This window comes from Athene noctua, chromosome 1, assembly GCF_965140245.1.
Source record: "Athene noctua chromosome 1, bAthNoc1.hap1.1, whole genome shotgun sequence".
Lineage (NCBI taxonomy): Eukaryota > Metazoa > Chordata > Aves > Strigiformes > Strigidae > Athene > Athene noctua.
The window spans coordinates 42229384-42253139 of record NC_134037.1 but is presented as its reverse complement, the minus strand read 5'-3'; the positions used below and the strand labels follow the sequence as shown (position 1 = coordinate 42253139).

Below are 23756 nucleotides of genomic sequence, written 5' to 3'. Positions count from 1 at the left end.
AAATGAAGTTTGAACTCACTCTAAACTCTGATACTTTATTAGGAGAAATGATACCAGTTTCCACACTTAAGCATTTTTTCATGCTCCATGGTATTACTGTTATCTCCTTTATACAGAAACTGACTTCCCAGTTAATGCTTGTGCACATAGTATCCTAGGCAAGGGAATACCAATAAATTCTATAGTGATACAATACTATTTCTGTATTATGCACCATCCTATTAGTTATGTGACCTAATGATTTGTTTGCTGGGTTTTTTTGACTGCAGATGCATTTCTGTCCTCTCATCGACCTCTAAAAAGTAGCTGCTATATTAGCTTTCTCAGCTGAATTAATTTAGAAATTGTATGGTGGGAAGTCTGGTTGTATCTCATTTCCTGCTTGTGTCTTGGTACCTTTTGGATATCAAAACTTGCATTGTTTGTTACTGCAGTTTGGGACATTCTGAAGATATCTGTAGTAAATGTCGTCTGCTTATTCACTGCTTCGATTTTGATGATTTTCAGGGTCATAACAGTTACAAAAAAATTCTTCTCTGGACCTTGTGTTGTCAAGGGGAGCAAATGAAAAGGGAAACTTGCAATGAGTTTAAAGGAGAGTGGTGGCAAGCAGAAACAAAGAAAAAGAATATGGCATTGAGTGAGAGAACAGTGGAGGAGACTGACGAGTAGTAAAGATTAGGGAGACCTGTATAAGCTATTGGGTATCTGTTATCCTGCAGTGGTAACTTGTGCAAATGCAGGGAATACCACCTTAATGAATTTTGTGGAAATTAAGTTCTGTGGTCTCAAATAAGCAGGAAAAATTAATGAATATCAGTTCATAGATACCTGGAGCTATTTAAAAGACTAGATGTGTAAATGTGGCACTTAGGCACATGGTTTATTGGTGGACTTGACAGTGTTAGGTTAATAGTTGGACTCAATCATAAATGTAAATGATTCTGTGATTCTTTGAATATCAAAATTAAGTATAGCCCTTTCATTGTGATACGAGGTGATCAATAAGACAAGAAAATAGCTTATTTTTTTTCCATGCTAATATTAAGTCAGGGTAGCAGTAGCTTGAACAAGTAATTCAGAACATGAAGCTGGATATTGGTAACCTTCTAATTTCTCATGAAATTAGACATTGGTGTAGCAGATATGCTAGGATAACTTTCTTGACTGTAGCATGAGTATTGGAAAGCATTCCTTGTTTAGGAAGATGCAAAATAAAGGGATAACATTTGATATTCATAATAGCTGAAGGATAAAAAAATGTTACGGAGTTCAGGTTTTTAAAAAATCACGACAGGATTATTAAGGTAAACTTCTGGGTTACTGCTGAATCTGCTGCAGATACTCAATCTGATCAGAGTTGTTACTATGAACATACTAATGCAAGTTGAGTGTCTAGATCTCCATTGATATAAAAAGAGTTTAGCCAACACAGTTATTAAAGCTGAGGGAACTATTAATTTCACCCTAAAGTAGACACCTTACAATTACGAAACTTAATCGGAATCTGAGTTCTACCCTCTTTCAAGGGTGGAAAGTTGGTGGAGGATTTTGACCAGTGACAAATCCAGGTGCTTCTGAACATAGTAAGAGATACATGAGAAACATTTAGTTACTAAACAGCAGCCTAGTAACACAGTATTTCAATATTGAGGAAAAAAAGTCTTGATTGCAGAAGATAAGTTTAGGTCATTGATGAAAAGGCTTTGCTTTAAACTTAGAACATTATGATTGTAATGAGGAGATGTAAAAATAGATCAACAATGCAGATTCTCTTTCTAAAATGATAGATTTGGATCAATTAAGGGGAACTGCTAATGGAATCAGAAGGACTGAGGAACACAGTCAGCAGTATAGATGAGGAATGGCATTTCCTCAGAGTTCAACCTTTTTGGCAGGAGTTTGTATGTAAAGGGAATACAGTTGTCTTTGACACAGAGTAGTGGTAGATCTCACAGTTCTGATCTTTGACTGAGGCTAATCAAGACTGCTAAAACTACAAGATAGGTAAGGAATGGATTGAAAGAAAAGGGCAGTGGATTGTTTAGGAAGCAAATATATAGAAAGCCACAGGTGGAGATCTGAATATTAATTTTATATTGTCATTAAGAATTTTGAAACAGAAAGCAAGTATGTTCTGACAAACAAATGAGGGAGACAAGCCACCGAATTCACTGAGGAGCAGAATAATAAAACTAGAAGGATATTTAGTTTAGAAAATGCAAGGTCATGCATGAGAAATATTGGAGCTGGATGCTGTTAATTGGAAATTACTGTCAGTCAGAATCTAAAGGGGGGTTTTTTTGGTTTAAAATACTGGGGAGACTGTTGATGGCAGAATTTAACCTAGAGGTATGCAAGACAAATATAAGTGTTAGTATATTCAGAGCAGACTAACTTCCAACTTACATAATTTTACAGCATCTTATGTGTAGCAGTGTTTCTTGCTGGCTCATATGCAAATGAAAACGCATGTACAAGTTTGAAAATGGTATTTGTGACAGAGCTGTCACTGTGCTGATTGAAAAGACAATGTTTTCCTTTTGTTTATACACTGATAATAATGAGTCTTTATACAGCTTCCTGTGTTAGTGTCCCTGTATCCAGGCTTTATCATCCTTCAGGAGACGTAGTTTGAAACAGCAACCATTGCCAGCAGCAATTAATATAAGAGAAGAATGCAAGCTGAGCCTTCCCCATTTATTGGGACTTTTGGGTGTATTGCTCCATCTGCCACAGGCCAACTTCAAACTTGTCTAATTTAAACTGTTACTCTAGTTCCAACACAGTCTGGATTCAGGCCAGAACATGAAACTGCAGTGGCTTAGTGACACAGATAGATGATCTCCTGCTGTCAGTGGATAGAGGGCAGTCATTAATATTCATCCTCCTGGCCTTTTCTACAGTGTTTGATGCATCTGGCCAGAAGTTGATGCTGTCTTGCCAGGAGAGAATGGCAGGGCCCAAAGTAAAGTGCTCAAGTGGCTTGGCCTCGTCTTGGGTGATCGATCTATGGAGTGGTGACATGCTCATGATCTTCAAGTGTTGCCAATCGTAAAAGGAAATTAAGAAATTGAAAATGATATCTGCAACAGGACTTCGTTGTTGCTTCTGCGTCAGCGAACATATTAGTGATGCTAATTGCTATTCTGAGTTGGGTAATGCTTATTTGTGTGGGAGGGCAGCGCTTTCACAAGACTGAATTCTAGGCTGTGTAATGAACTCCCCTGGGAATGGAGAGCTGCTGTGTATTTTGCACTTAGAGTTGATGATGGAATTTCTTACATTTTGCATTCTTTAATATGATAATACAGACACAAGCGTATTTTAAAAGAGAAAAAAAAAAGCAAGGATGACAATACCGTGTCAAAATAAATAATCATCTTTGATATAACCCATTTAAAGAAATACTGTGGGGCAAAGAAGTCTCCTACAGGAGCTGAATTTTTAAGCTTTCTTTAAAAAAGTATTTCTAACCCATTTGCTACTTGTAGATTTTTTTTTTAGAAAATTGCTTTTGTGTTGACCTTGAACTTGGAAGATGAAGTCTCAAAGTTTGAGGAAGCTGTGCTATATTTTTTTTTATACTTAAGATTTTAAAAGCCCTATAAAGTACAAAATCAACATATGTAACATTACTGGGATAGTTGCTGGGATTTTGGTTGAGGGAAGTAAGTTAAACATAGGTAAGGCGCATGCATCATAGAATTGAAGTCAGTGGCAAAGCTTCTGTGAACTTCTAGATCAATTTCACCATAAATGTGTTTTGGCAAGCACTATGCTGAATGTGAGGTGCTGTGTTTGGGGGTGTTTTCAAAGCCAATTTTGTGAATCCTAATAAGCTGGGAAAGAGAGTAGAGGCTGCATGCTCTGGTGGTGCAGTATTGGATTTGGAGCTTGGGAGACACAGTTCTGTTCTTTGTGGCTGTGAATGACTGTAGGTTGAGGGAGACCAAGTAATTTGCCTTATTTTGCCTTAAATAATATTTTCCTGAATTGTACTTTCAAATTTAATGGTGAAAACCACTGAACATCTACATAGAGGAAATACTTTGGTTTTTAACTTAGCATTTTCAATGTAGCTCAAGTCAGCTTCAGAACTGTGTAAAAAAAAAAAAAACAAAACAAACCAAAAACAAACCAAAACAAAAAAAAACCCCAAACCAAAAAAAACAAACCCAAACAAACCAAACAAATAAAACCCCCAAACTCCGACAAAAACCTACCACCAACCACAAGCAAGCTAAACTAAAAATGGAAGTTTAATAAAATAATTCTTCTAGCATATCTTTTGGGTCCAGCTGATGTGGACTGCATGAACAGGATGTATGTGGAGGCAAATGAGCCTTTGAATCAGTTGTCTGTATTTGGATATGCTAAAAATAATTGATTTCCAAAGAGAAAACTTTTCAAGATGATATTTGGGGGTTGACATTTTTTAAAGTTTAAAGATTAAAGTTATTAATACTCTGGTAGGTGATTTGAAGATCTGCTTGTCTGATGCCAAGAGCTGTAACTCTTTGCTAATGAAATTTTCATCCTGTTTCCTGAATTATCGTGTTAATACTGATGTCCAATTAGCATTAATAACAGACCTTGCCTCGGGACCAGAAGTGGATGAAAAGTACCTTCTAATGAAACTTCAGATTTTAACATTTCTATCCCTAGATATTTTATCTGCTTGTGAGATTAATCTGTGTGGACACCATGACCCTTTTTTCTTTCACTCGCCCATCAGAACTTCTGTTGCAATGGAAACTGGCTGTTTTGTAGTGGTTGGATTGGCAGTTTGAAGAGATGATTTGTCATTCAAACAAAATTCTCAGCTTTCGTGTACAATTATCAAAGGTGAACGAGCAGTTCTGTTACTGCTCTTGTTGCTGCACCACTCTTGCTCTTTTATTCACTCGTCTAGTTTTAAATTCAGATTGAGCCATCTGATACAGGGCCTTGTTATCTTGTGTACTTGCAATGAATCTAATACAATGGCAATGGGCTCTGGTTACTAATTAGAGCTTTTGGGTGCTCACACTATAGAGATAATTAGTGATAAATGTACAGCTGTAATAGCAAGTAGTGTTCAAGTATGCAATACAATCCATGACGTTAAGCTCTTATGTGCTGTTTTAGTTCCAGCTGAATGTATTTGAGAAATCATCATTCTTTCTTCTTTGCTGGTGTGGTGTTTCTCAGAGGCACGCTCTCTATTCTGGTTTAAGTGCTTATGCTGCTAATACCTTAATTAACTTCTTAAAATATAACTGGTCAGGGCACATCCAAATAATATTCAGAAATGTACTGGTCAGCACTCTACAAGATTTCTCCAGGAAAGCTTGAAGTGTCATCTGGAGAAAACATAAAGCCAGATGTTAAGCACATGAACTTAAACTTTTTGAGTTAAACAAGCAAACAAACAAAAAACCCCAACCAACCAGCCCAATCCCCTCATTAATTAATAAATTCAGTTTCATCAAAACCTTGGCATGGTTGTGTATCTCTTTTGCTTCTTGCACATTTTCATTTATCATCTGCTCATAGAATGCTTTTGGTTGTCAATCCATCCTTGACCAAATTTCTTCTGTCTTACAATGATAATAATTAGAATTTTGACGACAAAAATTCTGTTTTTTGGACCACATTCAGGGGTTTTGTGTTTTTTTTTCAATAATTTAATGAATTGGGAGATGGAGAAGTTTTCAGACTTTCAGCTTAAAAAAACTGAACAAGCAAAACCCTTTCAAAACATACATATTTGGGTCAATCTAATGTCTCATGCGAGAGAACTGGTTCAGCTTCTAAGTTAGGCAAATACATTAACATGAAACCCATGACAAATGGGTCTGCATTTTTTTTTTTTTTTTTTTTTTTTTTTGTCTTCAAAGTAAGCACATACTGTTTCTCAGTAGCTCTTTGAAGTAAAATATAATTGTGATTCCTAGTGATCTTTATCTGGAAATCTTTTGCATGCAGTTCTAAGACTTACTATTGTACCTGTTAGAATTTATGGTATAAACATCTAACAGTGACAAATACTAAAGAGAGGAAGACAGAAATCATGGAAGAAGAGTTAGTGCTGTGGGTTGCAAAAGAAAGTATCCTACTGCTAGTGGTTGGTGGGTTATTCAGCTACCAACTCTTAAATCAATTTCCCTAGATTTTGTTTTGAGTGAAAAATCTAGAGAAAGTGGTGGTGTGTTAGGCTTAGTTTTGATTTCAGGTAACAGATTTTGGTGAAATCTTGTGTGTTTGAACCTGTAGCTGAAAAAAACCCAACCCAACCCATTTGCGTTATTCTGGGTGTTTTTTCCAAAGCAGTTGGAAGATATATTATTGCACCACATTTGTACCGATGATTCAAGTATGGTGTTCTTAAGTGCTAAATCTCTTGAGGCATTAGATACTGTTTTGTCATTGAAGCAAGTTACAAATGAAAGCATGTACTTAAAACAGCAGTGAATATGGGAGTGCAGGGATGGCCAATTAAGCTTACTTATAAGTAGCATGCATAAGTTGGTTTTTTTTTTCCTATTACTTACACACCTCTTCTTCCCTTCCCATACTTTCTTTAATTTTTGAGAAAAACACAACATGCTCTTTCTAATTAGTTTTAGTTTTGAATTAATTTACATGGCTTGAAAAATTAATGTTGCCTGTAGATTATTACTGCTTCTGAGGTACTGGCTCCAAGTTATCTAGTTGAATGTATACTGAATTATTTTTTTCATAAAAGCATCTCATGTGCAGCTTTCAACTCTCCTAATGTTGCATTGATTTAATCTACTCCTCTCCCTCTCCCCCCTTGAGGTTTTTTGTTCATATATGTATTTTTTTTTTTGCAACTGATACATAACTACTTGAAGTACTCATCTTGTGTATGGAGAAACATCAGTTGAGCTGATCTATAGTGAATTATGATTATAGTCATAATACTGAAAGACAGTGTTTAAGCTGGACGGGTGGTACTGTGCTTCTGTAGTCAGATCTACTGATTTCTAAAGGCCAGATCTGTGCAGACAACAGGGCAGCTGCTTGCAGGGTTTCTGGGGGATGCTCACTGCTTTGCTTTGACAGCAGAGATTCTGTGGGCATTACTTTTAAGAGCAATGGTGAATTTTAGAAAAGGCTACTGATACTTGTTATTTCTTCATGACCAGGACTTACGAAGGAGAAATAGATGAATTACAAAAAGTACAGGTTTTTTTATTTTCCCCAGAATATGTCCAAAGACTTACAAGTATGAAAGGTTCTTTACCAAATGAGCCTTCAAAATATGCTTGCTTTCTTTCAAAATATTCTGGTGTGCATGGTGAAACTTCTATAATCTTTTGCTTTTAATCAAGTGTTTCCCTATTCTGTGCTATCAAAGACACTGTACTGCAATCCAAATTGGTTAATTGCTCTGCGAAGATTTGTGTCTGTTTCCTATTTATATCGGAGGCTATTCAAGAACATTAAATGTTGTGTAGTTTTAGAACAATTAACTGTCTTGACAACTGGTAGTGCTCCTGTTTTCTCTTTCTGAATTTCTGTGATTTTTGACTTTTCTCAGTAGAACTTCTGTAATAACACTTGTGTTTTTAGTATGTCTGGGTGCAAGGTGAAATGAAAGGATTAGTGAAAGAAAGCTCAGCTTAGGGTCATGCTCTCAGTTTTGGTGTGGACCACCAATACAGTTATGGCATGATCAGGCATAAGTTCAATTACAGCAGCTCAAGTGGTAATTAGTAAAACTGACATAACTGAGGTTTGACTGTGACACTGAACTTGGACTTACTTTTGAATTTTCTTGTCAGCTTTGTCTCTTATATGCTTATTTTTTCCACTGCTGTTAAACTGTGGTGTTTCCTGTCTGATCATTCGCTCACATCTTGATAATTATATTGTTCGTTTCACTGGTCTTACTAAGTGCAATCACATCTTGTTGGTTCCAAAAAAGCACTTTTCTGTTCTTTTTTTGCTCTGCCAACCTTCTGAGCCCCACAACAGTTTCTGTCTTCCTTTACCATATCAAAATCAAGCTGCCAGTCTTCACTTCCAGTTGCTTTAGTATTCTTGTTGCAAAGATCAAAGAAAACTTTACAAAGGTAACTCAGGTGTGTTACACCTGTTGCGTTGTTCAGCGTCTCTTGTGTTTTTTTGTCTTTTTCACTACTTTTTTTTTCTGCTTGTTCACTCTTTTTTCTTGTATCCAGAGTGTTACCTCTGGAGAGCAGTCTTCTGTGGGATTAGCACAGAGAGGTCTAATTTAATGACTTGGTCTCCCAAATACTGTCGTAATATAAAGAAATTTTTAGAAAGTTTGGTTGCCTGCAACTGAACCAAGCTCACAAATTGCTGGTGATAGTGTAGCAAGCTTTGGGTTTTTCTTTAAGAGGATTGTACCTTGGCTAAATTTGTCAGTGTTTTAACGAAAAGTGGCTTAATAGTTGGCTGGGACTTTGCAGTACTGCAGTGTTAGATAACAGATGATAGGCAAGAAGGGTGTTTCCTTTGAATGAAACTCTGAAGATTTATACCAGGCAAAGTTCTGGTCCACTTAATAAAGGAAAAATGGGAATAAAAGATCTTTTAGCTGAATCTAACTGAATTAGCCACATGTATTTCTTACAGCACTAAAACCTCTGTTATTTTTAATAGATTTTCAGTCATTGTTTTATCTGGACACAGCAACATTTAAAAAAATATAAATATATATTTTTTGAACTTTTCTCTTTGTGATAAGTGCATTGAACTAAATTATCTGCTTTCCTGAAGCAATAGGTTTAAACTTTTAAGTGGAAAAAATTATTTCTGAAATGCATTTTTTATGATGTCTGTCATGATTGGTTTTTTTTAGCACAATATAAATTAAAATAGTAGTGATCTAGAGGATATACCTTTAAGTATATCTTAACATTGCCTTTGCAGGTACATGATGCTGATTGATGGGAAGAATGAAGTTTTTATGATTGATAGAGACAATTCGATTTTTCATGTATCTAATCTGGAATTTCCGTTTCGCAAAGATCTTCGCATGCATCTAACAAACACTCTTCTGGATGGGGTAAGAAGCATACTGTATAATTACTGTAACAATTCAGTGCAATTTGCTACCATTCAGAAACAGGGCCAAATTTTTAGGCCTGGATCAGTGATTCATAGGATTTCAGGAGTAATAGATTCAGTCACTGGCTGAATGTGGGAATCACACTTCATAAGTCATTTCTTATCTACAGAGTAGCAGTAATGACTGCTCTGGGGGGGAGCTGTTTGTCTTTGAAATAAATGAAGGTATTGAGATGACATTCTCTGAGTATGAGAAAAAGCTTGAAGAGAATCTAAAGAAATGATTGCCGAACCTCATCTCTTCTTATAGCTTTATATTTTGATACAGTAAACGTGGTCAGTTTGATCCAGTTAATGTCAATATTTCTAAAATTTGGTAAAATTTTCATCAACTTTTGACAGACTTGTGAAGTGATGTCTTTGTTTTTGTCACTTTTATTTTCAGCTGATCTAAATTACTGACTGATTTAGAAATGGCTTAGTTATTTGTTTAAGACTAAAACATTTCTAAGTTTAAATTTAAATTATATAAACTTGCCAATGAACTTTCTTAGCTAGTTGTAAAACAAACTGTAAAACATCTGTTTGAAGGCTGGCGTGGAGTATTCTTGGTAAACTTTTCAGAAGAGTAACCACAAGAAGAGTTTATTCCTTTCTTGACCTTCCTATTTTACATGAGCAAAAGAATTTTGTTAGCTCTTACACTAAATATCCGTCAGTGTAGATGAATGCAGTTTCCTATCGTGTTTCAGTAACATTGGAGTCTCTACATTGCTGTAGCTCTTGTTTGCTGAAGTACTGAATATCTGGGATGATCTTCTATACTGGTGTCCTGAAGCCTAATGCACCTTTCTTATAGAGGAGACCATACTGTCATTGTTACTTTCTTTCCTTTCTCAGGCCTTTGTTGTTAGTATCCTTCTTGAAATGTCACTTCTGTGACTGATCTGTCTTACTGAGCACACATTTACATGAGAAGCATGTATAAATTGAATCTGTGAGGATGATTATTACAAGGAACAATGTACTATCTCAGGGACAGAGAAGCAGATAATGGAATATTTTCCACCACCTCTGCTTCACTGAAAAATTGAGAGCATAATGCAAGAAATGCCATGCCGTCAGCTCAAAAGTGCTTGCACAAGCTGTCATGTCTGGTAGGAGCCTCTTCAGCCAGGCAGCATTCTAATGATGTACATAATGTTCTTAATGACATACATTAGTTTCCATACTGTTGAGATAAAAAGCCTGGTACTATTTTTCCTGCCCTGCTCTTTCTAAGGCTCTTGAGAAAGTAATGGCTTGCCAGTGTCCATATGGTGCAGTCCTAGGTGTTCTTCAGGGAAACTACTACTCTTTGTTTTTTTTCACATTTCTAAAGAGATAATTTAATAAGGGTGGCTAATATGAACGTGGTGGAAGACAGGGATGCATATATATTTAGATATGTGCATAGAAGTGGCTGTGGGGCATGGGAGAGGGGCTCTGATCTGGTGTGTTGTGTTTTCCCAGATCTATAGTTTAAGTCTCTTAAGAATAAATGAAGTTCTCTCAGTTACCCAGGACATGAACTACAACTTCACTTAATTTGTTGTTCTGTCAAAATTTGACTGTAATAGGGCATGTCAGTATTTCACTTTATTGTCATCAAACTGGTCTTACTATGATTATTTTTTTTTTCCCCCTCCTGGTTTCTTCATGAAATGGAAGGCAAAATGACATTAAATGAACAAGTTTTGGTTGAATAAAGTACCTGAGATAGAACTAAAACCTTTCAATGGATAAATACTTCTCATAGTACAGATTTTAAAATTTAAATTTATTTGAGTATGGTCAGTTAAAAAAAACCTTATGGATGGAAAATTTTTCTTTTCAATTGAAATTTCTTTCTGCAGCTTTGAATATAAATTTTGCCTATTATCTGAAGCATCAGAACAGCTTAATTTTGTGAGTATTTGTTTAATGTTAGTGCCAGATGATAATTTTCATGACTGTTCCTTTATTGTGGATATATGTGTAATGTTTTTTTTAATCCATGGAAAGAAAAATTTGGCTTTTTTGTGTTAACGTATTTTACTGATCAGTGTTGAAGTACTGTTGAAGTAGTTCATATCTACTGCCCTCGAAGTAGCTTTCTCTTTCAGAGAATGAAAATATAGAATGAGGTAGCCTGACTGGCATTGCTTTACAGTAATCCTGAAAATTATTAGAAAGAAGGAAAGTCAGAACAGAGATATCAGTGCCGTTCAGCTAAACAACTACTGATGTTAAGAATACAAAAGATAATTTTCCCTAACTTTATTTAGATGACAGTGTATATAAAACTTTCATAAAGGCAATTTCCATTAATTCAGTGATCTGTTAACTTGCTTTAAGGCTTCTGGTATAAGACTTTCATGTGGTTGTCTTTGAGAATTTCAAATGCATTTGCAGTTCACTTCGGGCTGAAATTACTTGCAAGCAGTTCTTACTATAACGAGTTAGGTCTTGGGTGATGAGAGATCTCCTGCAATACTGCGTGCTCATCTCCAGCTCTTCAGTTGTGATTGGTTTCATGGTGTGGAAGAAAGTTTTCTGCAAAGCTCATTAAAGCGAATTTGAATATTACCTACAGGTGACTAGTATAATATGAAGTATTCCTTTAGAAGCCATGTAGTTTGCATCCATACTGCTGCCTGAGAGGATGTATGGATTTTTGTTCAAGTATATTTGGCTGTCTTGGAAGAAAACTAATTAGTTATTTTCAGGAATTTTCTTGACATTCTGTTTAGGATTGGAAGAGTTGAGTAGAAAATGCATTCTTAGGGTTGAAATACTTTTTACAATTTTGTATATATTTTATTTATATATAAAATATGGTTCTGACTTGGAAGGCTTAGGAGAACCAAGGACTCCAAAAGTGGAAAGCGAGATTGAGATTGATTTATGTTTTTGTATCAGTACAGATCTCACTTGTTTGTAAGCTCTCTCAGAAATGGCATAACTTAAAACTTTTTGAGTTTACAAAGGCTGATACTTTGTGCAAAATACTTTTTTTTTTTTTTAAAAAAAAGCTCTTTTCATTCCTGAAATACTGCAGTGACTAGAACTGTCTTAAAGGTAAATGGACAAAGGAAAGCCAAGGTACAGGAGAAAAAGGAACAATAAACAGGTGTGTCATTAGATCTGATTCCATAATCTGTGTCAACAAAAAATGCATTCTGCAAGTGGCTGGTAAAATGAGATCCTTTTCTTTCTGTTTAAATTTGGGATTATTTTAAATCTTAAATTGCTTCTGAGATATGTGTGATTCAAGGGGGGGGGGGGGGAAATGTCTGTGAGCTGTCAGTCCAGCTTTGTTCTTTTGGTACTTGTCCAGCTAGAAGCTCTTAGTGCATTTGCTGTTTTTAATATGTTGTAAGTCTATGCTCTGTAGCACCAGGAGATTAAGAAAAGGAGATGAACACCAGCACAGGAGATGAAACCATTACAGTTTCACCAGATTACATGGACAAAACTGGCCATTGGGTATTGTTATGCAAACCTGTAGATTAGGCTAATACCTAAACTAGCAGCTGATGGACAAGTGGTAAAGATTGTATTTATTAGCAGTGGTAATTTTAAAATACACAATAGTGGCTGTGTTTTCTACATGGGGTCTATAAAAGGAAATGCCTGGATGCAGGTGCATCTTATGGATACTTTAGTATTCTATTATCATGTCATGTGAGTGATTTTTTGGGTTTAAGTTTTTAGTTACCTAAAAATTGGCCTTTAGTTACCTAAAAATTGGCCTAAATATAGACTTAGAGTATCAGGTTATTACTCAGAGCAGAATGAGTGAGTTTGAATGTGATCAGTTCTCAAATACTACATTTTCCCAATAGTCTCTGAACTTGCCTTTGAGGTCTGGTCCCTTAAGTATTTTTCGATTCTCATAGTTTCAAGGAAGATTCTGAAATCAGACTGTTAAAAAGTGATGTGTTGAGTATTTCTAATCTGAATGGCTCTTATGATTACTTTACAGCTTCTGCCTTATGACAGTTGTATTGGTGTAACTAATGGAGCAGTGAATGTTATTGACATGATGGAGATGAGCAGCGCAGAAATTTGTCATCTCTTCTAGGCATAATGTGCTATTATTTATTTGTTCTGGTAGCTGGGATTTCAGTCTGAATGTGAAGACAGAACAAGAGACAGGGGAGGAAGAAGTGAGGATGTGAGGAAAGAGGCTATTTTGACCAATAATAGTCAATAAGGCTTATATATATCTGAAGTAGAGAAAATGTTTCTTTATAAAATTAATTCTATGTTAAAACTGAACATTCCAGTGAAGGTTTAAAAATCATTCTTGGGTGTATTTCATAATTCTTCTTAAACTGAATATTCAGAGATTCAGATTTTGAAAATTAGGCATAAAATGTTGTAATACCAGTCACTGAAATGTTTTCAGGGTTTTGCATACAAATGCTAGCTTTGCATCAAAGCTGAGGCTCTGAATATGCATGCTGAGGAAATGAGTCATTAAACCTTAAATACATGTTCAGTTAAATGTTTTTTAAAAGTGCTTCACCTGTTAACACTATTGAAACTTTAAAGAAATATTGTACTATTTTTTTGTTTCAGTTTTACTTTGTTATTCATTTCACCTGATTACTATCAGGAAATCTGGATTGGGGAGGTTCTTGTCTCCCCCCCCCCCCCTTATATCTGTACACAATCTCCCATTTCTGAACATCATGCCTTCTTTCTCTCTTAGGGTATACCTACTCCATCTGTTCTTGCAGTTAGTTATAAAATTTATTGTCAAAGAAGGCACTGCAGTGTTGCATCTGCTGTTCCTTTGATAGCTTACCTGTACCCTAGCTAAATACTGGAAAGCAACAGAACAGCATTTTATTACATCACTTCTATGTAGACATTTTGCAAATGTTATTTGATAGTACCTGTGACTCGATAATTTTAGACTTAAGAATAAGATATTGTAATGTTACAAAGGAGTGTTTTTTCACTCATTGAATTAATTTTTTTTTTTTTTTTTTTTAAATGATGTGTAAAGATGTGTATGGTCGCTTCAGGTAGTCATTCCCAACATCTGTGGATGCTGCATTTGGTTGTGAAAGCCCAATCTCCTTCTCAGTATTGGGTTCACAGAAGATGAGATTCCAAAATATTAAGTAGGCAACTTAAAATTCCCAGTGTTTTTTGAGAACAGGTTCATTTCTTGTAGTTTAGTTTTCAGTGCTTCGAGCTTTGTGTTTGCTTTAAAACAAACCTATGTTTTTATAACTGCTTGATTATTTTTCAAAGCCAAATGCAATTAAATACTAGGTGCAATTCAAGAAGCTTGGTATGTGCACAGACTGAAAGTCAATCTTACATTGAGACTCTTGTTTGGTACTCTGAAGAAGTTATGGATTCTAAGAGAAGTTAAATGGTTGTAAAACATAAAAATGCTACTGACCTAGCAAGAAACAAACTTAACAAAATTAACTTGATGTAAAGTTCTCTTTTTGAGTAACTTTTGAGCTCATAGCTTTGTTTTCATCATGTTAACAGTGAAATATTCTCACCTTTTCCAAGTGTTTTATCTCATATGCGTGAATTTGGAATTTTAACTTGATATTGGCAGCAAAAAATCCTTAGCTGATACAACTAACTTACTAGCCAAGAACTGAGTGGGAGGGAGAAGATTGCATTTAGAGAAGTGAGTGTTTCAAAGTTTGCTCTGAAAAAGATCTACCAATTGGTTAATTGTTACCATTTTCAATCATGACTAATTTATATGAAACGAAATATTATTTATTAGTTTATTGAACTAATAAACTATATCTAATTCACATCACAGGACCAGCATGTAAAATGTATATATTTTTATATGTAGCATTAAGTTCAGGAAACGCTTTTGTGTTTGGATGTTGATTGTTAATAGTCTTTCTTCAAGCTGACATACCATTCAATATGGTTTACCAGTATATATTGAATGTTAACTAATTTCATGTCATACAGGGAGTATCTGTGATATTTCCAATTGAAGGAACCCTACTGTTCAGTCACAATGCAACATTCAAGCAAATTGCAGTTGTCACTGCTGCCTAGGATGCTGTTAATGTGAAAAGATCCAACATGATCATAGAAAATGGATGTTAATGATTGTTCTTTACTTCCTTGCTGTTGTAATTCTTATTGTAGATGAGATTTCCAAAAGTGCTTGGTTTACTTAGGCTTGCAGTTCTTACGGAGGTTTCTAAAAACTCATTGTTCACTCAAGAAAGGTAGTGATTTCTAAAGCTGTGGGGAAACTAATGTATAAATATTGCAGATCAGAATGTGGAGCCTTAGCACAGTTTCCTGGCTTCTTACTGAATGCTTCATGAGAGACATTTGAGACATAATATTTTTATGATCTTGACCTATTGTAAAAACTTTTTTATAATAAAGATGTGGCCACTGTTTGATTGGATCATGCTTACAGGTATGTGCACTAAGTACAAATATGTAGAAATTCTTCTATATTAATGAAATAAATGTAAATGTCATCTCTTTTCTTTTAAGGAAATGATCATCGACAAGGTTAATGGACAGGTTGTCCCGCGGTACTTGATATATGACATTATTAAGTTTAATGTAAGTACTTTCAGTTTTATTGCTTTTGTCATTAGTTATTGATTCTCATTTCTATTTTAATCTTATTTGTATAAGACCTTCAGAGTAAATTTAAACACCAGAAGCATTTGGGTATTTTGTAACTCAATAACAAGCAATGCATCAGAATTAAGATTGAAACCAGTCTTACAATAGACGTTGGTTTATTTCCATCTGCACAATAAAAGATGGTGGTTTGAAACAGTTTGCTAAACACTGTTGGAAAGTTTCTGATTTCTAGAGCCTGTTTGAACTATTTAGGCAGTGAAATTGAGAGGGGATGGAGAAGTTCACCTTTAAGTGGTATATTTGTTACCAGAGCATTACAGTGTTCCGTGTTAGGCTGCTTCATCACCTCTTACTCAAAATTCTCTTTGAAACCAGGCAACTGGTCCTCAGTTAAGCCCTCAACAGCAGGCTCTCCTGTTGACACTGGTTGTAGGCCAAATACGTAATAAAGAAATACGTTGTGAAAGTTGTGGAAAAGGAGAAGGCTTTGTTGACAGCTAGGAGTATAGTCTTTCTGGTCACAAGAAAGAGCTGTTAAACAGTACATAAAAGGAGAAACTTCTTTTGTTTAAAGCAGCTTTCAAATATGGTAAAGGTTTGAATGTCACCAAAGGGCTCCTGTATGTTATCTTTTATAGATTTTTTTTTTTTAATTTTTTTGTCCCAAATTACATGTATATTATGATTTTTGAAGTTAGTCAGGGGTCTTATGGCAGAGTTGCCTGCTGAAGCTTATTTGAAGAACTAACCTTGACAACATGTTCCACTTGTTAGCCCTTATTATGAAAGAAATCTTCTAGTGATTTGTGTTACGTCTAAGGAAGAGAAAATGTTTTCCAAAAAGGATCAATTTAACCATATATGTCTTTTTAAAACAATATTTTAAAAAATTTTGTGAGAACAGAAAGTGTGTACTGATTTTGGTTGGCATAGAATTCCTTTTCTTCATAGTAACTCATAGGTGCTGTGTTTTGGATTTGTGACCAGGAGGGTGTTGATGATACAGAGATATTTTCGTTATGCTGAGCAGCGCTTACACAGAGTCAAGGCCTTTTCTGCTTCTCACTCCACCCCACCAGCGAGTGGGTTGGGGGTGCACAAGAAGTTGGGAGGGGACACAGCTGGGACAGCTGACCCCAACTGACCCAAGGGATATCCCAGACCACATGGCATCATGCTCAGCATAGAAAGCTGGGGGAAGGAGGAGGAAGGGGAGACATTTGGAGTTATGGCACATTTCTTCCCAAGTAACCATTGTGAGTGATGGAGCCCTGCTTTCCTGGAGATGGCTGGACACCTGCCTGCTGATGGGAAGCAGTGAATAAAGTCCTTACTTTGCTTTGCTTGTGTGGACATCTTTTGCTTTACCTATGAAACTGTCTTTATCTCAACCCATGAATTTTCTTACTTTTACCCTTTCCCCATTCTCTCCCCCATCCCACTCTAGGGGGAGTGAGTGAGTGTCTGTGTGAGGCTTAGCTACCTGTTGTAGTTAAACCACAACAGTGTGTCAGATTTAATCACTAGACATGTGACTGAACAGCACATGGAAAAACACTCTAGTATCTGTTAATGCTTCTGGAAAAACAAATTTAGTGTTTCAGTGCTCCTAACAGGACAAGCAGTAAACCATAGTGCATGTCATACTTCATAAATTATGGTTGACTCTTCTAGACTTGATTAAGGTGCTACTCAGCTCGAGTAGGCCACTCAGCGTAAGTGGAAATTGCAAATGTAGACATGGGACTAGTCATGAAAAATTACTTTGGTATTCTTACAAGCGTAGTCATAGTGTGACTTGGGACAGCTGCTTTTAAAAGTAATAGTTTGTGCAGAATACTTGTTAGGTTAGGAATAGAAGCTTTTTGTTAACTCACTTTAATTCTGGATCTTGATGATCTTTTCTTTAACCTTTTCTGAAAAGTAAGTGTTAGTTTCTTGGATCCTTCCTATGATTAGGACTTTTCAGTAAGCAAAAATTCCTTGTAGACTCCTGAAAAATACCATCTTCTGTAACCACTCCTGGTTTTTCATTTTTCCTTTACATTTTCTTACCTGTTCCTCCATCTGTGACTCTGTGTTTATTTACCTTCATGTCTTTCCTCGTCTCTGTTCTCTCTTTGTGTCTAAAGTGCCATTTGCTGCTGTTACTCTCCCTTTGAAAAATTTAAGAAGTGTACAGTCTCTTTTCCTCAGTTTTGAAATATGCATATACTGGTCCAAGCAAAATAACACTTTTTGAAAGTCATAATTATTTTGATGAAACATTTTTTGGGTGAAAGTGTAGGAAACCCTCATCTGTAGCGAAGGGTCCAGACTTACCATGAAGAGTACCACTTGGCAAACAGGAAAAATAATCAGAGGGTTTCCAGAGGATTTTTAAGGTTTAGGAACAATCTGCTTTTGAACAAGGCTGTAAAAGCTTTAAAGATTGTTTCGGGTTTTTTGTTTGTTTTTTAAATGAACTGGGAATGAGACAGGAGTTAGTTACGAAGTAATACTATGTTAATGTCAAGGACAATTTAAGATAATGTTATCAGTATGAGTACAAGCAGGGCTTTAGCTGCAAGAAGTCATTAGCAATGGTCCTACTACAAAGATAAAAAAGCACAGTGATTTTAGGTTAATTTTAGAAGCTTAAGTACAAAAATGGGCACCCAAGGATGTTTGGCTTGGCAAGAAATGATCAACAGAATTTTATCACTGAGAGGTAAATGTATTAAAAACTTGTAATTGTCAAGAAAGGATAAGTTCCTTTAAAGTTGTGTGAGTTAGATTTGTGTAAATTTCCCTAGCAGAGCTTCAAATCAAATAATTACACGAAGCATCAGTCCTATTTAAAAACAAAACATACTGCCCCCCCTCCTTCGTAAAGAAACAACCCCTGACTCAAAACCCCCCAAAAACAAAACAAACCAGCCTGACAGACAAGCTATATGAGGTGCTCTGGAATTCGACGTTGCTTCTTTTGATCTTGAAAGTAGTTGTGTCTTCTGAAGGTGAACAGTGGAGTTTACTGTACTCACAGTCCATCATGGGAGTTGCAAGATTTCAAACATGTCCCCCATCTCATCCTCCACAGTGACTCGGCATACTCTGCTGTTAGAGACGTGACACTGCAGCTGGGGAAATGTGAATACAAACCCTGTCGGTGAACACTTTTGTTCAGGCAAACCTTATGTTTTAGTCAGGTCTAGTGAACTAGAGATATTTTCAGCTGACACTCTCAGGTACTCAATCTATTTTGCTAGCTAAATGTTAGAAAGTTTTCTGGTTTTGGTCAGAATATTTCTTCTGAAATACTGCATTGACAGATTATGTATTAAGTCCCAAAGACTTATGTGCGCTGTCAATACTGGTGAGAATTTGTGTGTTAGGATGACTAGCACTAACAAAAAAATACAGAAGTTAGTACTAAAATCAGGTAATATATAGTTTGTCAGAATGCACCATGTATTTATAGTAAGATATATGTCAACTTGTGCCCTTCAGGATGACTGTAAACAGTCACTGAAAACTGTTAACATGTATACAGAAAAATAATGGTATTAAATTTTAGATCACAGCAAAATAATGTTATATAACTAAAAATTTCCAAATAGCATTTACTTGTAATATCACTTTGAACTATTCTCAGTGTATTTGGCCATTATTGTTATGTTTCAAAATTGCCGTGTACTCCATTCTTGTATTTATTTTAGTTCTTCAGTATCTTGCTTTTAGATCAGTATTAAAATGCATGTTTGGAAGTGTAGCAGCTGAGACAGGGCAACCTTAACTCTGTTCTATGCCATATTTCTCTGGCTTTAAACAAGGGGACATGTAGGACTGAAGCCTGATACCTAAATGAAACCCCGAATGCTTAGACTGGCTTCTCTGTGTCTAAGTTAACTAAATACCATAAGTGCTGTTGCCTTTTATGAGGAGAAATTATGAGAGGGTATGTTTGTTCTTAAAGCTGTGTACTTAAAGCTTCAGCCTAAAAAACAAAGATCCAAAACTGGAAAGAAGGCGGTAAAATATAGAGTTTCAGTATTGAGAGACCTCTACTGGAGTTCTTAAGGAAAACATGGAAACTATTTATCTTGCCTGTCTCTTTCCATGATAAATTTTGTATTGAATTCTGATGCTTATCACCTGTAGCTGCTGCAAAATCAGTCTTTAGTGATGCTGATGGAACCCTGTGACTTAATTTCTTTTAAAAACCGTTTCTGTAACATCTAGTTTCTAAAAGCTTGTGGTAATGCATCCCATCATTTTACAAGAGATGACTATGTCAGGAAAAACAAGTGATTCTTCAGGATATTAAAAAAAGGTTTTCTTGTAATTTTCTTCAGTCTGAATCATGGCGTTGATTATTATTAATAGCAACTCAAAATATGACAGCCATCTCATTGCTTTCATCTCACATGCTAAAATCAAATTCATAGAAAGGAAGCTATACGCTAGTGAATTAAGTCTGCCTTTCAACCTCAACTCTTTGAGGCAACCCAGAGCAATCTCTGCATTTTCTTTACTGTTTCACTTGGTTCTTTATAGAAAGAGAAAGTCAAAGTATATAAAATCTGCATACATTTATACTAATAAATAAAACTCTGCGAAGGGCAGAATCCTGCTACTGAAAGTTTACCCTCTTTTTAAATAGTTAAAATGGTCCCTGGCACACTTTTGGTATTGGCTGGCTACAGTGCTCTTGAGCAGTTCTCAAGAATAGTTGAAAGTTTAACATTGCTTAGGGACCATTCTTACCAGGTGTTCTGAGATGTTGTCATCCTCTTCTGGAGAGCGAGAGTACGAACATAGTCAGAGAGCTGGTGGCTTGAGGGGCATGGATGAGGCCTGTGTAGATATATCCAGGGTGTCTTCTAGTTCACAGACTTGGGTCTCACCTCTGAAGTTCAGAAAGTGCTGTTTTGTGAAATGTCAGATATTCTGCTGTTGATGTACCTTTAGGGACTTAGGGCAGAGGACATGAAAGCTCATTACATTGAAAAGAGAGAGATTAAGGTGGAATAAAAAATAGTAGTATATCACAACATACAGTAGGATTTTGTTATGGAGGGTAAAAGAAGATCCAAGAAGCATGAAAACTAGTATGCCACTTCTGCTTATCTATGGAGAAGATGGTATCAGTATGGGAAAGATGTTGTTATTGTGTCAAGTCACATTTGGCATGTAAAATGTTTCTAGAAATAGAAATCAATTGTAACACAGTTTATCTTTTCTTACAACCTAAATGGATTTTTTTTCCCCAAGACGAATATTTTTTCTCTTTGAAAAATGACAAAGTATTTCTTAAAATTGCATGTATTTATTTAGCTTCTAATATGCTAATTGAGTTTTTTTGTCCTCATTATGTCACTGGTTATGTGCGTGCTCCACACACATGAAAACTGTTTTTTTCATACTCCTCTGAACATAAAAAGCTGATGGCACCCAACATTCCTTATGGCGTTTAGTCTTAATGAGTACAGAGCTAAACCCCTGCAATGCCTGTTACTTTTCAGCTTCCTGATTTGTGTCTTCATGTAGTTAAACTCATTATTATAGTAACTGTAGCTGTATAGCACTACTTCTTTCACTTGAATAGTGAATAAAAAGTTCAGATTTGCTGGGTGTTTCTAGTGTAATGGAGGAAGCTGACAATAGACTAATTAACAGTCCCAGAAGCAAATACAGGTGAATCCAAATCCCTATTCACCAGAAACAGTCCACAGAAGAACATGTCTAGATTCTCCAGTCATCTTTGTGACAGCTTTTGCCGAGAAACCTTGTTTTGAGAGGCTTTTTCTTAGATCATATTCAATAGCTACATGTAGATGTATAGATGCTAAAGTTAAGCAACTATTTTTTTTCCTCAGTTAAGTAATAAAAAGTAACACTGGCATAACGTAGGATCTAATTAATGCATTCTTAGCAAAGATGCTGAAAATGAATAGTACTTTCCTTTTCCTTTCTAACCCTGGCCTTTAAATTTTTAAACTCTAGCCAAGTTTTCATAAGAGCAGATTGCAATGGTAAGAATAGACTGAATGCTTATAAAAGAATAATTATTTTAATGTTTAGAAAGGAGATAAATTTTTGATTAAATTTCCTAATTCTCTGTGTATTAAATTAAGTTAAGATCCAGATTTCTTTGGTTGTCATTATGCATAACAATGCTGTAGCTGTTAGGTAAAACTTGTCATGGTAAACAGATAAGCTGGTCATAAATCCTGCCCACAGCCAATGTGCTCATTGAATTCATGCATGAAAAATTTTTGTTTTAAATCCCTGTAAAATATTACCGTGTCTGACTTTTCTATTACAAGCCTCATTTTAAAGTGATGTAAAACTCACAGTACATGCTGTGTCTCATTTATTAGCCTATTAACCTTATCTTAAAAATGTTGTGTGAAAATTTTGAGGGCACAATTCAGAGAGCAAGTCTTTAATTGGATCTTTTCTGTTTACAAATGCACCTGGCTGCCAGTCACCCTTCTGCTATTACTTTTAATTCTGAGGTTATTTCTCAACTGGTACCACCTCAAAGTCCAGATTTAAAATGTTTTTCATTACTAATAGTACTGTGGAAAATGAGGATGCCCTGCACGTGTTTACTCTTGCATCCTTTCTATTATTTCTTATGGAGACGTATCTAACAAATGCCCATATGTTTGTAACAGTGCTCTTACTATGCGTTATGTTCTCAAAATCTGTATATATCACTTCATTCTATCATGGCTCAGAGGTGTCAGGTAAATGAAATACAGAGCATCTACTGAATTGTGTCTTGCTTTGCTTTCTGATGTCACACCAGGAGAGGTGTATTAAGATCACTTTCTCTTCCTCACTCTATTTTTATAATTCAGTTGATTGATAGCAGGGGCAGTCTGGCCAGGTAATGTGTTTTGGTGTTCTTTAGGCTATATGAATAGGTTAGCATTACAGAATAGAGAGGGCAACAAAGGGTGGTGGGCTAGGAGAATGGAGAATCTTAACATTAAGGGAGTGGTGCTGCTTTTGGGCCTATGAAGATGGATGGACAGAAATGCATCTTAGCTAGTTGTCTTTTTCAAAGTCTTTCTTGCCCTACGCCCCTTCCCTTTTGATTATCTTTTATTCATCATTGAAAACCTGACTTGTGTGTCTGAGCAGCAAAATTTGCAAATCTCCTTATCTATTCTGTAAACTTCCAAACAGATAATTTGTGTTTTTCCTTGTGCTTCAGTAAAGTGCACATGCAACTGAAAAATGGCATTTTTACATCCCTCTTTTTAGAACTCTCTTTTGCTGTGATGCCTACAAAAAGTAGGTTATTGCTGAAGACTGATAATTAGTACGTGTTGACCAGGATACTTTTGGTATTATTGTATCCTTCATTTTATGTTTTTTGTCTAATAAGTTGCTTGTTGTTGGGGAACATTCTTTAGCATTGCAATTAGTTTGAAGGTTGACTGTTACTTGCTGGTTAGATTGTATGAAAAATACATTTGATTGATTTCTTCCTTTCCCTTGCATCTCGTGAATTAGATCCTCCTTTTCCCAATCCAGGGGGCACTCTTGATAGCAGTGAAGGTGGTTTGGTTTGTCATGTCATGTTTTATTTCCCCAAGGTAAATGTTTCCATACCTTAACATGAAGCATGTCTCACGAGAACGTTTTTGAATGGCAGATTATTGCTAGTATAATTGTCAGGGCAAGAGGCACAAAGCATTGCTCCTGGGAGAGAGATACGGGGACAAGTAGTTTTCATGGTTTGAGCCCAGAGGGCAACTGAGCACCAGGCATCCACTCACCACCGCCCCCCCACCCCCCCTTCCCCCTCAGGAATAGGAATGAGAAAATAAAGCAAAGCGCTCAGGAATCGAGATAAGGATAGGAGGATGGATAACTCAACCGTTATGGTCACAGGCAAAAGACAGACTCATTAGGGGAAGAAAAGGAACATCACTTTAATTCAAACACTAACAACAACACTACTTAACAGAGTAGCACAGTGAGAAGCATTACCACATCTTAAAAACACCTTTCCTCCACCCCTCCCTTCTTCCCTGGCTCATCTTTGCTCCCGATTTCTCTGTTTTCTTCCCACAGCA

At 36.0% G+C, this 23756-nt stretch overlaps 1 protein-coding gene across 2 annotated transcripts in view; it reads left to right on the top strand.

Moving 5' to 3' along the window:
- Window positions 1-23756, top strand: part of RNGTT (RNA guanylyltransferase and 5'-phosphatase) — a 193792-nt gene that overhangs the window by 42204 nt on the left and 127832 nt on the right. For both annotated transcript variants that reach the window (XM_074896019.1, XM_074896018.1), the window contains exons 9-10: window positions 8908-9043; window positions 15580-15651. In XM_074896019.1, the coding sequence (XP_074752120.1) occupies window positions 8908-9043; window positions 15580-15651 (208 nt within the window). The remainder of the gene's footprint in view (window positions 1-8907; window positions 9044-15579; window positions 15652-23756) is intronic.